Source organism: Diabrotica virgifera, chromosome 7 (genome assembly GCF_917563875.1).
Source record: "Diabrotica virgifera virgifera chromosome 7, PGI_DIABVI_V3a".
NCBI classification, from domain to species: Eukaryota; Metazoa; Arthropoda; class Insecta; order Coleoptera; family Chrysomelidae; genus Diabrotica; species Diabrotica virgifera.
Genome location: NC_065449.1, coordinates 54,770,487 through 54,787,852, shown reverse-complemented (window position 1 = coordinate 54,787,852; position 17,366 = coordinate 54,770,487). Strand labels below are relative to the sequence as shown.

Below are 17,366 nucleotides of genomic sequence, written 5' to 3'. Positions count from 1 at the left end.
TGATGAGAGGCAAAGATACAACATCTTGAGACTCATAATTCAAGGAAAAATAGAGAGTAGGAGAAGCGTAGAAAGGAGATGTGTTTTCTGGTTGAAAAACCTGAGTGAATGTTTTGGTTGCAGCTCAAGGCAACTGTTCAGAGCAACTGCCTTGAAGGTCAGAGTAGCCCTAATGATTGCCAACCTTTGTGGAGGAGATGGCACTTAAAGAAGAAGAACTTTTGTATCAGAAGGAGTCATAAGAAATCAGATTTACATTTTAATCAACAAAAGGTTAAGTAATTCGATGATGTAGGTAAAAATATATCCTGGTACGCTTATTAAATCGGAAGAGTTAACCCACTCGTAGGAATATTCATCTTATACTCAAGAGAATTCACAAACCTGATAATATGAAATGTAATCTTAAAAATTAAGAAGTATCGACTGGGTTTTTTTTATTAAGGTCTGTTTTTCTATTCATAATATCTCGTACTCGTTCATTTGTTATGTGTGAGACTCTAACAATGCCAAAATCATCGCCAGAAGTCCATTTCCAATGCGAGCAGCTTCTGTTCTCTTCGCTTATTCACTTGTCAGGTTTCACATCCATACAATACCTCGCTTTTAAAGATGCTATTGTATAGCTGTGTTTTCTTTTCTTTTGGTTTTTTCTTTGTTTTTGACCAAAGTAGTGAGTTCAAAGCTCCTATTAGTTTCTTTACTTTCATAATTCTTTCCTCTGTTTCGAATTCTGTCCTTCCACTTTGTTAGATTCTCGTTCCAAGGTATACATAATCAGAGCTTTGTTCGATAACCATACCATCCTCTTGTTGTAACTCATTTTTCTCTCCTCATATACACATATATTTGGTTTTCTCTATATTGACGCATCGGCCCCATTTTTTCTATTCTCGAAATAGCCGGTTTGTCATAACTATTGGATCATCTTTATCCTGGGCAATCACCACCTGATCATCAGCAAAATGTAGTGACTATAGTGTTGAGTCGTCGTTTAGCTTTATCCCCATAACAGAACATGATTTCCGCCATTTATTTATAAAGATTTTAAACAGTGTTGGCGATAAGCTGCATCTCTGTCGTAGTCCCTTATTCACCATGAAGCTATTGGATAATCTGGTATTGATTTTTATGTTTGCTTGGGTGTTGTTATAGAATTTTTGCACTGTTTTTATTAAAGTTATATTAGTACTCATCTTTATGTATGTATTTTGTATAATATTTCTAGTTGTGGTAAAACCATAAACAATACCTATATAGGGAGACAATATATATTTTTTTTACTTATTAACTTTTATGTGAAGCGCAGTATATGGGTAGAAAATACTTAATAATATATCAAGTAACTATAGTTTCCCTTCATAAACTTCCATAAAACTTTTGTAGAGGATAATAGATACAGATCCTTTATTTCTCAGAATGTTTTAATTTTCGTTTTCTATTTATAAGAGTAACTTTTCTGTTTTCTCCTTTGTGCACTACAATCTTGAATTATAATTTTGACGAATTGTTGTAAAATGATATGTACTCTCTTTATGATATATTAGGCCGTAACATCTTTGTGTTGAATCCATGCATAATTTGCACATTGTTTTATTTGCATATATTATAGATTACTACTTAATTAATGTATTTTGTCCGTAGAGTACGATTATATTTTCATTAATTTTTTATAAAGGCACTCCGCGCTCCCTGCAAATGCTCTAATGGATACGGCATGCGCTCCTCTACATATAAACCGCCACCGATTGGAGCGATGAGGCGGAGCGCGCACCGTTGCACGGTTCGGAAGCGCAAACGTATCTGCCATATCCGTATATACTATATTATTTATCTATGCGTATCTACTATGTGGAGCAGTTGCAGGAGCGCGAAAATAGTGGATACATGCCTTAACAGTTAACTGTCTGGAGATTAGGCCTCAGTAAATGCCTTTGGTATTAGCAATAGAAAAATTATTTTATGTTATTCTGCACATGGATAAAAACTTAACAAAAAACGACTTTAGGGCTGCTTCTTAGGTTAAGCTTGTAATGTAATTTTATTATAATCTACAATTATTAAATTATACAGGACGTATGTGTTACCTATGTATACAGAACTAACCTATAAAGCAACCTGTTAACTATGTATTTGCTTTGTTTTATCCATGATGTCAAATTCGACATATTTTACTGAGTTGATTTATAAATATGTATATTTTTAAATACGTTTTTACCGTCGGTTAATATTTTTATTGATAGCTTTAATTGTTTTTATATGTAAATTTAAAAACTGTATACTATGTTATGTTTAATTCATTTGTTTTTATGAGGCTCATTCAGGATTTTTTCCATTTCAATAAAGTGATCTGAGATATATTTTGTTTTATTTTGGCCAATTGCCAAATTGCACAGGTTCATCAACAACCTGTAGGCACCAACCAAACCTGACATACCAAATGAAATCACCGAGCTCAAAAATATACGAGAACTTATAACACAGATGGGTACAATAATGAACCTAATCACAACACTCTTCACAAAGATGGCCTAATGGAAAAAGTCCTAAAAATAGCAACCTGGGACGCCAACGGCCTGAGTCAACATGCTCATGAATTAAAATTGATATTATGCTATTGTCGGACACACTTCACGAAAAAAACTATTTTAAATTAACTAGAGTAGTTACTTTACTATCCAACTGCTGAACAAAAGGATCAGTTACAGGCCACAAGTATCGTTGTAGAAGATAAAAAAAAATATGAACAATTACGTGTCAATTTATTGTGCAGTTTACTGCCCACCCAAATTTAATAAAAAGAAAAACAATAAGTGCGTTCGCGGGCAACTGTCGGCGACAAATTGTCAGCAAATCGCATGCGCACTTTAAAATAACATAAATAATATCGTTAATAGATAAATATACAAGGTATATTTACCTAGTATAATTTAATAATTAGTTATTAATATGAATTAAAAAAGTAAATATAATAATATAATAGTCTCCCGTTTTATATCGGTAACGCGGCTTTGGGATTATAACAGGGTAGTCTGCTATATCTAGGGCCTACGGTATACAAGGAAGGTAACAGGCCAGTGCTAGGCTTCAACCGCCTATTATTACCCCTGGTTTTACCCAGTGATTTGGGTTTACCCAAGGTGCTCATTTTCATTCAGGCTGAGTCGACCTGGGGCCTATAGACATTTTTAAAAATGTCTAGATCTTCTCGCCGGCGCAGGGTTTCGAACCCCGGCCTACCTGTGTGGAAGTTGAGACATGTTACCGCCTAAGCTATCCGGGCCCTAAAAGTAAATATACCTTGTTTATTTATCTACTAACGGTATTATTTATATTAGGTGAGGTTGGGAATTGTCAACGACTATAGTTTACTTTTTAACCAGGAGTAAACTAAAAAGACAGATTCACACCCAAGAAAGTCACAAGAATAATAACCAAATACATCTTCTTTTTTGGTTGATCTAGTCGGCCCTCAACGGTAATCCATAAATATTATATTAAATTAATACGTCGCTAAAGAGTTCCACAAGCAACTGCTTTTTGAAGTTATACTTCTTTACCGGCGATAGAGGGTGAATTTTTATATGTTAAAACCTAGCAGCCCGGCGCATGCGCATTATAACTTTGTTCTGATTGGATGTTCAAATGACATGTCAAAAATTATTCCAAATGGCGGCTGTGGCACAGCTGTACACTAGGTTCGCTTTCAAGATGCAGTAGAAATAGAAATAAACAAACCAAGACACGTTAAATGCCACTAGGAGCACAACCGTATCATAATTTACAATGTATATACATTGTACATTCCAAATCATGATTTCCAAAGTTTATACATTGTAAATTATGAATTGGAAGTGCTCCTAGTAGCATTTAAAGTGTCTTGGTTTGTTTATTTTCTACTGCATCTTGAAAGCGAACCTAGTGTAGTTTGATTATTTATGGTTGTTGCGTTTTGAAATTTGTGTGAAAAGAAACAAAGTTAGTTAATAGTTATACTGCCTTTTTAAATAGTTTTCATATACCTATATTTTTGGACTATTTTGGACAAGGAAAACTCATTCTAATTTGGTAAGTAGTTTTTATTATAATCATATTGTAATTAAACATTTGGATTAGGTTGGAATACATACATTTATTTTCTCAAGAATGGGAATTTTAGAGAGAAATCCCAAATTAGGTCCGATTTTTATTTTCAAATTATGATATTTTGGCGTAGATTTATTTATCTAGTAGGTATGTAATGCTTTGATTTACATACTTAATTTGATTACCAACAAAAGTTCTACCAATTTTCATCTAATATATTGTTTTCTTACTGTTTTGTTATTTAATATTTTCTTCCACAAGATTTAAACTACATAATTTAATTACATATATATTTAAAACAACTGTCAAACAGTAAAACGTTCAGTTACCCTATTTTTCCACATGAGAAATAATGTGGGATTGGACGAGTGAGTCTAGGCTTCGATTACGAATCAAAGCGGCATGTTCACGGGTTCGATTCCCGATGCAAGTTTTTATTTTTTTTTCCATTTTATGATTGTAAGTATATTTGTTATATAATTTTTTTTTTCAGAGAATGCGTATTTAAAATTTTTGCCAACAATTATTATCGTTCAGAAATAATTTTTTCTTTGTGGCATTTTTCAATGTGTTTGTGTGCGTTTTATTCTTTAATTTTTTAAAATTTTTGGTATTGTCTTAAAAATCACATAATATGTAGTAGAAGTATAACTTCTTACGTGCGTACAAAAGTACACACACATTCTTTTTATATAAAAGCAGACTAACAATCTAAAAATTAAAGGAATAACACAGAAAACACAAAAATCGCCGATATAACTTAATAATTAACCTATGAAATGTCACTAGTGTCAACATTTGATAAATGTCATTAGTGTCAAAATTTTTTAACAGCGTGGAGTAAACTTGCCTGCGGTTGGACCAATTACAAACAAGCAATACAGGGCGGTATATTTGAATCACTCCTCTTGGTTAAAAAACAAACCATAGTCGCCGACAGCTACCCGCAAACGCTCTTAATATTATCATTTTCGAAGAAACTAGTTACTAGCTTAGTAGTAGTTGGTGAAACAACACGAAATTTAAATCTACAGGAGAACCTACATATTTGCTGACACACCTTAATAAAATGCCAGACCTTCTAGACTTCTACATATCAAAAGGTATATACATGCTATTCAAAGTTGAATCGACCCTAGATAAATATGACATCTGTATCATAGTCCAGCGATCTTAACTATGTATACGAATATACAACAAAAGTCTATACCTCCATGTCTGTGCAACTAAAACACCAGATGGAAAGAATTCCAGGAAATAACATGGTAACAAACCTACAGGTATAATTAAAAACAACAACTGTGGAGAATGCTCTAAGGAAATTCACAAAGAATGTAGAAGAATGCGCGTGGTTGACTACTCCACAAAATAGTCCATGAACCCAAAGAACATTGCTCGGTAAAACAAAATTCGCAGAAAAACGCAAACTTAAAAAATATGACAACAAAAGGGAACCCAGTTAATTACGGTTATTAATCAAAATATATAGAAAATCATACATAATACAAAATCGCCTCGAACAATAATTGTCTTCATCGATTAAAAATGAATACTCACTCTGGAAAGCCGCAAGATACCTAAAAAATTCTATAAAGTCAATACCATTAATCAGAAACATCGCTGAAGAATGGGTCAAAAATAAATGCAGAAAAAGCCAAATCATTTGGTGAACATTGCAAACATGGTAAAAGTATTTCGACTACATAATTTTTTATCAAACCCTATAGTAATTCGAGATATAGGGAGGGCCTTAGACGAGCCGATACAAATGGAGTTGACATGTTGACAATAGAGAAATTTACACCGGCTCATATGTAATTATTGCTTTGGCCACCATGTTATAAATGCAATATAACATGTCTTATTTTTAATTTGATTTTCTACATTTGGCAATGAATGTGTCTGGCTACCATTAATATACTCACTATGGAACGGCTTCAAGTAAGCCTCGAGTCCAAGGTATCAAGACCCATTATTGGTAAAAGTATTTTCTTATGTATTTAGAAAATAGACTCCTATGTATATGCGAACAAGTAATCAGTAGAAAAATATATCTTTTGAACATCAGAACATGCCCAAAGAGGGTATGACAGCATAAAATAAAAACATCAACATATTTTTTATCTTTGCAGATAGTTGAAGGCCGCGTCTCACCATCAAATAATTTGATCAAACTGGGTTTGAGCAAACTGAAAGTGACAGTTAGTGACGTCACATCCTGAGTGTTCATTGTGGATAATAATGAAAAATTTTAATTTTAAATAAAGTACAAACAAGTTAGACAACTCAATACAAAAAATTTGATCAAACTAGACTGATAGTGAGAGCACAGATTTTTAGAATTTCACAAAAACTGCAATTGTGACGTCACTTAAGTTAGACAACTCAATACAAAAAATTTGATCAAACTAGACTGATAGTGAGAGCACAGATTTTTAGAATTTCACAAAAACTGCAATTGTGACGTCACTTTGACGTACTTCCTCAAGTACGTCAAGTTTCCTCAAACTGTTTGATCAAATTATTTGATGGTGAGACGCGGCCTTGAGACTAAAAAAATTGTACAAGAAGACATGTACTACATATTGTTCTCCATGCATGCACAATCTTCCAATATTCAATACTGATTAATGAAGATTCAATAAAACAAAAACCACAAACTCAATCCTTTCAAAACATCCTCAACACTAGGTATTTGATGAAATTTTATATACATATATTTATATGTTCAATAATGAAGACTGTGTTGGCTGCAGCGCACTGTGTCCATAATGATGACGACTATAAGCTCTGTGTGACTACCTAGAAGCTGGAGTGTTTACACTGCAGAATTATATGGAATACTTCTTGCATTAAATACTTCACTTCAAATGAAAGCAAAATAATCATTGTATGTACTGATTCTCTTTCCTTGATTCATTCCGTAAGATGCATCTTCTCAAAAAATCCAGTATTCAAGAAATACACAACATCTGTAAACAACAACTATATTCTACTAAGCCACACAGGCCACTAAGCAGCAAGTTCTTCTCACTCAGCTTTTAAAGAGGTTCAAACTCATACAGAAGATATTGATTAAACAAAAAATCCTCAGTTCATGGGCCTGTGAACATGAAGTTCAATCCAACTTATCTTTGTAAAGACCAAAGTTATTTACAATGCAAAAATAGTACGAATTAAAAGACTAAAGAAAACGCCATCTATATCTGGAATAAGTAAGAAAATTAAAAATACATTAGGGGAGAAAAAGAAATTAGCCATGTAGATGAAAAAATATTTATACAATATACTTTGATGCCATCAACCAGGCATAAGATGAATCGAAATGAAAAATGAGGAATGTACCAATAAAAACTTTATATTCATTTTATTTTGTAAAATTTATTTATAATTCATTTTATGTTCTTAAAAGTTAACAAACATATATTTTTATCCTAAAAATAAAATATCTTCCTAAATGCAACTATTTTTGGTATTACAGATCACAATAATTATTCTAACACTGGTATTTTCAGTATATACTCAACATTAAAAACATATACCTACATTACATACATTAACCTTAGAACACTAACCATTTGTGAAATTTACGAACACTGATTATTTTTTTAAGAATTGGCAACTTTGCATGAACTCTAGAAGCGTAGATATTTGAGCAGCTTCAGCAATCAGTCTGCTCACCCGGCAGCCCGTGAATGTACTCGGCAGTGCTAAGTACATTCACAGCTTCAAGACCAAATAAGAAGAAAAATTAGGGAGGCTAAAGAAACCTACCTCTCTGAAAAATGTACAGAAATAGAAGAAATGCAAAACAGATATGACAACTTCAACCTACATAAAAAAGTCAAAGAACTAGCCGGAATAGGAAATAGAAGAACCTCACACATGTATTATTGCTCGACAAAAATGAAAATATTATAATGTAGACAGAACGAAAACTACGACGATGGAAAGAGGACATCGAGGATCTATTTCATGACCAGAGAGAAGTTAGTACATTCGTAGATAGCCAAACCGGAGATGTGGGCCCAGAGATAACCAAAACAGAGGTTAGTTAGGCAATAGACTATGAAAACCAATAAATCTGCTGGTCCAGATGAATTACCTAGCGAGCTGATAAATTTGGTCACCGAGAAAAACCTGGACATAATAGTAGAACTGTTCAACGCTATCTATACTACGGGAATCATCCCTAGAGAAATGTTGACATCAGCATTTGTCATCAAAGCAAAATAATCATCGTATGTACTGATTCTCTTTCCTTGATTCATCCTGTAAGATGTATCTTCTCAAAAAATCCAGTATTCCAAGAAATACACAACATCTGTAAACAACAACTATATTCTAGTAAGCCACACAGGCCACTAAGCAGCAAGTTCTTCTGACTCGGGCTTTAAAGAGGTTCAAACTCATACAGAAGATATGGATTAAACAAAACATCCTCCGTTCATGGGCGTGTGAACAGTTAAGCTCATGAAGTTCAATCCAACTTATCTTTGTAAAGACCAAAGTTTTTTACAATGCAAAAATAGTACGAATTAAAAGACTAAAGAAAACGCTATCTATATCTGGAATAAGTAAAAAGATTAAAAATCAGTGGCGGCTCGTGGCTTTAGGGACAGGGTCGGCAAGGTTTTTGTCTCCTCAGATAGGTATACCATCTAATTAAAAGGCTTCAATCATCATAGAAGATTTTTGGTTTTTGTTTTTTTTATTTTTTTTTTGTTTTTTCACATAGATTTAGAACCTAAACATGTTTATAAATTAACTTTAGTCTATGTTGTTTGCACGTAGCAAAATGGGTAATAACATCATCGTAAAATTTATTAATGTGTTGGAGAGATTTTAATAGTTTTTTTCTATTGACGTTTGAGAAAAGCTTGACATTCTCTTTTGTTTCATGGTGTTTCGACAATACGTTTTGAAACTTTCGAGACAAGAGAAATCCCGTTCGTTTAAGGCAAAAGTTGGTAGCAATGAGAGAAGTCATGATAATAATTTATTAATTTCGGGAACGCAGTTTGTTGCAATGAATTGCAGTATATAAAATTATACATATTTTGTAACTTATCCCATCTTCCGAAAATATTTGGATCAGCATATAAAACTTTTAATTAATTTCCTTAGTTTATTTGATTAAAGAATTATGGATAGTTTTAATACACTTGTCTAATAGATATTTGAAAATTCTTTGGCGTAACTTTTAAATTTTTGGAAATCTTCAAAATTTGAAAAAATGAGTACCTATCTATTTGCACAAGTAATAATAGTATCAAAAATTGTGTCAATACTGTGTCATACTTTTGTCTTTTGTGGGGGTGTTCGGAAATATCAAGCGAATCCAAAACGTCACTGCGTATATATTGAAAATTACTATCTCCGAGATTTTTTACCAGCTTTGTTATTCTATTTTTGGAATAAATAATGTCAGTTGACTGATTTTGAACAACATTGAATACCACATCAGCTTGGGTAAATACTTTCTTAGAAGTATGTAAAAAAATATTAAAAGAATAATCATTTAGTAAAGTTTTCAAACCGATTGCTTCACGGATCGAGATATCATCACTTGCAAAATTGTTGCCTTTTTTTATAAAATAAAATTAAAAACTTCCAAAAGCTGTTTACGCAAATCTGCTACAGTGAAAACTAACCGAGATTTAAAATTCCAAAAGCTACGTTATTTCATAATTAATTTCATCCCGAGCGCACTATTAGCAGGGTACGTACCTTGGTATTACATGCCTTGCTGGTGTCTGCCCATCACCGATGGGCAGATTGATTTCTACCGGACTCTGCCATTCAAATACGAGTGAAATTGTGGTGAAATGTATAATTGGTTGCCTATCGGCTAATATTCCACAGCGCTTCTTACAAGTAAATCGTAAATCTAGGGACGGCTTGCCGTCCCTGTCGAAGCAGATCTTATAAAAAAGAATTCACACAATCGCAATAGGATGCATGGCTGGGATTATTAATTTGAAAAGTTTCTTACGCGTAGGGATCACTTTTAAAGTATCGGATTGATTGAATTCTTTTAAAAACAATGAATAAAATTTAGTCTGTATTATCTCACAGATCTTTTTTATTTTACAGAAACAAATATCATCAATTCAGATTGAATTAAATATTTAGACAATCTACAATGTGTCCATAAATGTGTAGGTCGGCACTGCCGACTCTGACCGGCCGCCACTGTTAAAAATACATTAGGGGAGAAAAACAAATTAGCCATGTAGATGAAAAAATATTTATACAATATACTCTGATGCCATCAACCAGGCATAAGATGAATCGAAATGAAAAATGAGGAATGTACCAATAAAAACTTTATATTCATTCTATTTTGTAAAATTTATTTATAATTCATTTTATGATCTTAAAAGTTAACAAACATATATTTTTATCCTAAAAATAAAACAATACAGGACTAGCATGAAAACAATGAACATAAATATCTTCCTAAATGCAACTATTTTTGGTATTACAGATCACAATAATTATTCTAACACTGGTATTTTCAGTATACTCAACATTAAAAACATATACCTACATCGCATACATTAACCTTATAACACTAACCATTTGTAAAATTTACGAACACTGATTATTTTTTTAAGAATTGGCAACTTTACATGAACTCTAGAAGAACAGATATTTGAGTAGCTTCAGCAATCAATCTGCTCACCCGGCAGCCAGTGAATGTACTCGGCAGTGCCAAGTACATTCACAGTGTAGTTGCCTTTTTCTATGCAGTCGTTACCTGCAAGACCTCAGATGCTTCATATTTTTATGACAGGTTAATGTTAATGTAAGTTTTTTTTATTATTATTTTCTTTTCTCATTAACAGACAATTTAATTAAAAAATAGCTAGAAAATTAGATGATAAAAAGCTCTTAACCCCAATAAAATTGGAATTGGAGGCCAAACAAGTTTTGATAGGTGAATTTGATGATGAGAGACTACAATCAAATCGTCGTAGTCGTAGAACAACGACGGTTCTGATTTTTTGTAAATTTTAGTTTTTAACATAAACTTGTGTTAAATGCCATGCTTTATTGACTGTCCATTTTTTTTCAATTCGTATAAAAAATAATCGAGATAAACCGTTGGAATACTGACGGTTTTGAATTTTGAACGGAGAAAAATGTCGTGTGAATAATGTCGTCTCTATTCCGCGCTGACCTCTACCGTCAGCAGTCCTCTTACGCGCGTCGGATGATTAGTAGCGACTTTGTTCTAGGCATAGTCACACATCATTCTTTACGATTGTGTATTTATTTTAAAATATCGTTTCAAATTGAGTATGGTGTTTGTTTGTGTAATGTATAGATAAAGTTAAGTTAATTATGGCGTCACAAAGGTCGAAACAAATATTAGCCTTAGTAGAAAACAATAACGAAGATCCTTCAAATGCGAATAGTCAGAAAACAAGCCTGTTTATAAATGAAACAAACGTACATGAAACAGAAGAACATCTGTCTAGTGTATCAGGTAAGTTTATGTTATTTATTAAGCAAATATTTTTAATTTTACGTGTTGTTTTATATTTTAATGACGAATCCAGTATACAACGATGGTATGCCACATCCGTCGTTGTACTCTGACGAATAAAATAGTTAGTTTTCTATGCTCTGCTTTTAATGTCTAAACTTTTGAAGTACAGTTACTGTACTCAGTAGTTAATAGCTTGTACCGTAATCATAACACTCTTCGTTGGCGACGAAAACTAAAATAAGGCATTGTTCTACGTACTTAACGTGGGCGTATGGTACGAACCGTCATTTTTTTACGGATTTGTACCAGTCCGATGAACAGTACCGATGTTATTCTTCGGATAGATTTTCGTTTACGTCATTGTTTAATGGTGAAAGTAATTTAAATTTAATAATTATAATTAAAAGTTTTCTTACTATAATCTTTATTGTTTTTGATCATATAAGTATGTATTTATTTTAGTTTTTTGTTGCAGGAGAACATCGGTCCTCGCCATTACCTTTAGAAGCAGATTCGTTAGTATCTTGTGAGGAAATGCGCGACGTATGGAATTATGTATTTTCAGACAATGATGAGCAGAATGAGGTTTTTGGATCAACTACAGTTACAAATCACCCAGACAAGACATTTACAACAGATATTATTCATGTAACTGACTCTATTCATGAAGATGCTGATATGCATACAGACGTAATGACATCCGTAAGTGTAAGTGATTGCCCGCAATCAGTTATTTCTCAGCATCAACAGAATAATAACTCTTCGATGCCGTTGACTCCCATTGATTTATCTGATCAATACTCACCTGCGCCTACCACCCAAAATATTGATGAGTCTAGTCAGTCGGTTGTACCGAATACTCCAGTTCCATACCCAGTCAACAGACATGCAAAATGCGATGATCCGTTTTGCTGCCAACACGAATCTGATGACTTTGCCTGTTCATCAGGGAATCCTGTATCCACTAAATTGATTATAAACAGGGGGAAAAAAAGGCTTCGAAACCATGAAGATTGGGGGGATGTAAAGAGGAAACAACTAAAAAACCAAGGCAAAAGGTATTGTTCCAAGAGAGGGCGCACTGTTGAAGCAAAAACAATGAGGCCCCCATGCAGTTGCAGATCGAAATGTGCTTCAAAAATTTCAAAAGAAGAAAGAACTGACATTTTTGATAGATTTTGGAAACTTGGTAGCAGAGAAAAACAATGGTTACACGTTGCAAATTACACCAAAAAACAAAACAAAAGCAGAACATTTCGACGAGAGTTAAAACATAACAGAGAATACACCTACAAATATTTTTTACCAAAACAAGATAATGACAACGCCACTCACAATAAAATTACAGTATGCAAAATAATGTTCTTAAATACCTTAGGCATCAGTGAACGGCTCACAAGAACAGCATGGAATAAGTATGACAGGACCACAGCTGTCGAAGGAGATAAGAGAGGGAGACATAGTAATCACAGAAAAATAATCAGTGATAATATGGTATTATCGGTGACGTGAACTCTTTTGTACCAGTCGAGTCACACTACTGCAGAAAATCGTCAAAAAGGTTGTATTTAGATGGCAGTCTAAGTGTCGCTCGAATGTTTAAAATGTATAAGGAGTGGCCCGATTTAGAGAAATATTCGAGCAAAGCTGTAACTCTTCGACAGTATCGAGATATTGTAAACAGTCAGTTTAATCTGAGCTTTCACATAACGAAAAAAGATACGTGTGATCAGTGTCATATTTTTAAACATACCAAAAATCCTTCCAATGAACTGAAAGCAGATTATGAAAAGCATCAAACAAACAAAACTATAGCCAGACAGCTAAAGAAATCTGACAAAACAGAAGCTATCCAGTCAAATGGTTCGATCATATGCGCAACATTCGACTTTCAAAAGGTCTTAACTTGTCCACATGGTCAAATGAGTATACTTTACTACAAACGTAAATTGTCTTGTTATAATTTTACAGTTTATGACATGGCGGCCAAAGAAGGCTACTGTTACGTGTGGGATGAGAGTGTTGCGAAGCGTGGTACGAATGAAGTAGCTAGTTGTCTCTATAATTTCATGAGAGAATTTTCTAACAAAGGTGTTAAAGATTTTAGATTTTGGTCAGATAACTGTGCTGGCCAAAATAACTAAGGAATTTGGGGTCACCATAACACACCGTTTTCTCGAAAAGGGCCATACCCAAAATGAGGGTGACTCTGTGCACTCAGTTATCGAAAGAGCTGGGGAACACAAGCTTATTTATACTCCAGAAGAGTGGAAACTACTAATTAGGTGGGCGAAAGCTGACAATCCATACAAAGTAATAGATGTTACTGGTAAACATATTTATGATTTTAAACACTTATTGACAAACAAAAATTCAAAAATACAGCAAATGAAAAAATGAAATGGACAAAAATCAAAGAGGTAGTTATACAGAACAGCCAGCCTTATAAAATACAATACAAGTATGACTTAAATGAAGATGCTAAGACTTTGATAGTACGCAAAGAGACAAGGAACCGTGGAGAAGATCCTCTTAGAAATGCTTATCGTGAGCCAGTCACCATCACAAGTGACAAATTTAAGGACCTAATTGATTTATGCGATAAGGGGATAATACCTTCCAAGTATGACAACAACAGTTTGCCGCACGGTTCTACATCTTTAAATAATGATACCGATCATGACTCTGAATAATTATTAGGTGTTAATATTTTTTACCTTTCAAATAAGTGTACAAATCTTTTGACTGAAAACATTGATCTCTAATGTATTTTTCGAAGAATTTCGGTTTAGTATTATAAGGTGTTGAGTAATTAAAATACTATGTATGATTTAAGTAGAGATGGCATGATGGAACTGGAGCAGGTACCTCGGAATAGGTTCCGATCGCCTATTCCACGCACCAGTGACAAAAAGTCAACGGCATCGGTTTCGATTCCAAGGGCGCCGCATCGACCGCAATCTGCAATTTACAGTAAACTCAAACTGGATTCTCGCTCGGAATAGGTCGCTGCAGCACAACCGTAGGGTTAGTTAGTAGGGAATGCATCGGTGACGTTCGTTTCGGTTAAGGGTTGGTATGATGGAACTGGAGCGGGTACGTCGGAATATGTTCGGTTCGACTATTCCACGTATTACAAGTGACAAAACTTTGATGGCATCGGTCTCGATTCCAGCGCTGACCGTAGTTGAGTAGGTACACTTTCCTTTTCCGAGAGATTTGATCTCTCGGAATAGTACCATAGAGAAACGCATCGGCGGCGTCTGTTGACTGTTTCGATTCCAAAATCTCACATCTGTGATGGGTTTAAAAGGATTTCAGGTCGATACGGCTGTAACAGATAGTTGTCATTTAAAACTGTTAAAATTTGGACTCTACCGCATTATGTTTTTATTTATTTGACTATAATCTAATCGATCCTATCTTTTGTAGTAAATTAGTGTCTTCATTTTCCATTTGCATAAACGAATTCTGAATAAACCTCGACTTTAGGTAATTTAAAAACCCATAATTACATGTAAGAAAAATTTGTTTTAATAGGTGTTATAATATAGATTTACGAATTGTAGGAAAAACATGGTAAAAAATATAAATATATTTAAAAATCAAATTACATACATCCTCTAGCTAGATTAAAAATACAAAATTATAGGTGCCCATTAGTTTGATCGTTTGAATTTGGGGCAGCGGAAGACAATAGCAGCACAACTATTAGGAACGAGCTAGGGCGATCCATATATTGTCTTTTCACGTCGGAATCATAAACTCGCATTAGGTTTCTGGAATAGGTATTTGCTTGGAATAGGTTCAGTTCCAACCTATTACCGAAAAATGCTATTCTGTACCATCTCTAGATTTAAGTTTGATTAAGAATTTTGTTATTTTGTTGTTTAAAACTTTGTTGTGTTCCTTCTTAATACAATATTTTCTAAAATTCTGTTTGTTTCTTAGTCATTAATTTGAAATCCGTTAGTAAAGTTTCATAAATATTTCGTAAAACATAGACGGAAGCTACTTTACGTCAGGTATTACAGAAAAATGACCCGTACAATAACGTTGTATTATAAGATACGACACTGTAGCATCCACAGAACAACGATGCTTGTGACTTTTTACGTAAAATATATATATTAGGAATATATTCTGTATATTATATTAAAAAGGTCTATAATCATTACAACATTCCTAAATTTAAAGCTGATCGGATTAACTGTTTTACAAATATGACGTGAAATCCCATCCAACAACTTCAAACGATTATACTGTAAAGTCATTGAATTACACAACCGTCATTGTTCTACGACTACGACGAAATGACGAAACTTCTAGTAATTCAGAAAGTGAAGACATAATGCAAATGATTTCAGCCCGACTGAATTAGAGTATGACCCAGAATTTTCTGGTGAAGAAATCACTGCTAGCAGTCCTAAACTGCTATGCTCAAATAATAATATGTTCTCTACTAAAGAAAGTCTAGTATCGACTTTACTTATGTTTTTATGCCTAGCGTTTTGCGATGTCAACTTTGCAATGCTCAGTGAAGCTTCTAAATAGCGATTTAGTTAAAATTCCTTTGCCGAAGTTATTGACATCAAGCAACCTTCTAACAAAAGTACTACATGCTACATCTGTCCCTCCAAAAAAAGAAAAATGATGTCACTTCATTGCAATCAATGCAAATGAGCATTTTGCGCAGAACACCATGCATTCTTGTTGCGTTACCTGTAACTTAGATAAATCAATTTAGTTTTTTTATAGAATTTTTTTCGTATTTTAGGCGTAAAAATATTCCTTTGTTCATATAAAAATTAGAAAAAATTGGAATTGAAAAAAAATCATAAATATTACGAATGGTTAGTGTCTAAGTGAGTGTAAATTAAGGTTAGTGTTCTAGGGTTAATAATATAAGTACATATTACTTACTATCGTGTAACTGGCAAATGTAAAAATTGTTCTAAACATAAATCAGCCTTATTAGATCTAAATAGGGGTTCATCTTCTTGATACCACTTATCGAAATCAAAACTTGGAAAAAATATTCCAATCTCCCTCCTTGCAGATTCCTCAGAATCAGATCCATGGCTGGCATTTCTTGTATCTGACAAACCAAACTGGCCCCTTATACTTTCAGGAGCTTCAAATTGTGCTTTAAACACTTTCGTTGGACCCATTAGTTGTCTCCAGTCTTTTATTGCATTTTCCTTAGCTAGGATCATAATGTCACTAGGTCCACTAGTCATAAAACTTACTAACCTCTTGTAAAAGAACTTTTCCTTGTGCTCACCATAAAATGTATTGGCTTCTTCTAAGGATATAATTTTTCTTCTGGATTTCACAATTTTAAAATTGCTAGATATAATTATTTCTCTAATTTTTTGTGATGATATAGGATTTTTGACTATATGTGGCTTAATTATGGCTAATGTTAATTGTAATTTAGAAGCTATTGTCATATTTTAATGGATATTAAATTAAGGTATTTATATACCGGGTATTTCTTGAAATTACGTTTTCAAATTTTGTATACATAACCTCTTTAAAAATTTTGACATTTCATACCATCCATCATCTACTTCTTATGCTCATTATAAATAGTATAATAGTATGTTGGTTCTCCAGCTACCACAATTTGCGAGTGATTAAAGAGTTGCCTACTGTATAGGTAAATTTTATGGAAGAAATCCCAAAGATTTCAACATCGTACACAAAAATCGAGTATGTATCCATTGATTTTAACGAAGATTTTTCGAAATTTCGAGATTTTTTGAACTTAATATTTTGT

At 33.4% G+C, this 17,366-nt stretch overlaps 1 protein-coding gene across 1 annotated transcript; it reads right to left on the bottom strand.

Annotated features, from left to right (window-relative positions):
* Positions 1-10,425: 10,425 nt before the first annotated feature.
* LOC114334633 (nucleoside diphosphate kinase 6) lies at positions 10,426-17,137 on the bottom strand. The gene is made up of 2 exons (XM_028284729.2): positions 16,508-17,137; positions 10,426-16,312 (listed from the first exon to the last, which is right to left on the bottom strand). The coding sequence occupies exons 1-2, from the start codon at positions 17,035-17,037 to the stop codon at positions 16,303-16,305; spliced, it is 540 nt and encodes a 179-aa protein (XP_028140530.1). The 5' UTR covers positions 17,038-17,137; the 3' UTR covers positions 10,426-16,302.
* Positions 17,138-17,366: the final 229 nt, after the last annotated feature.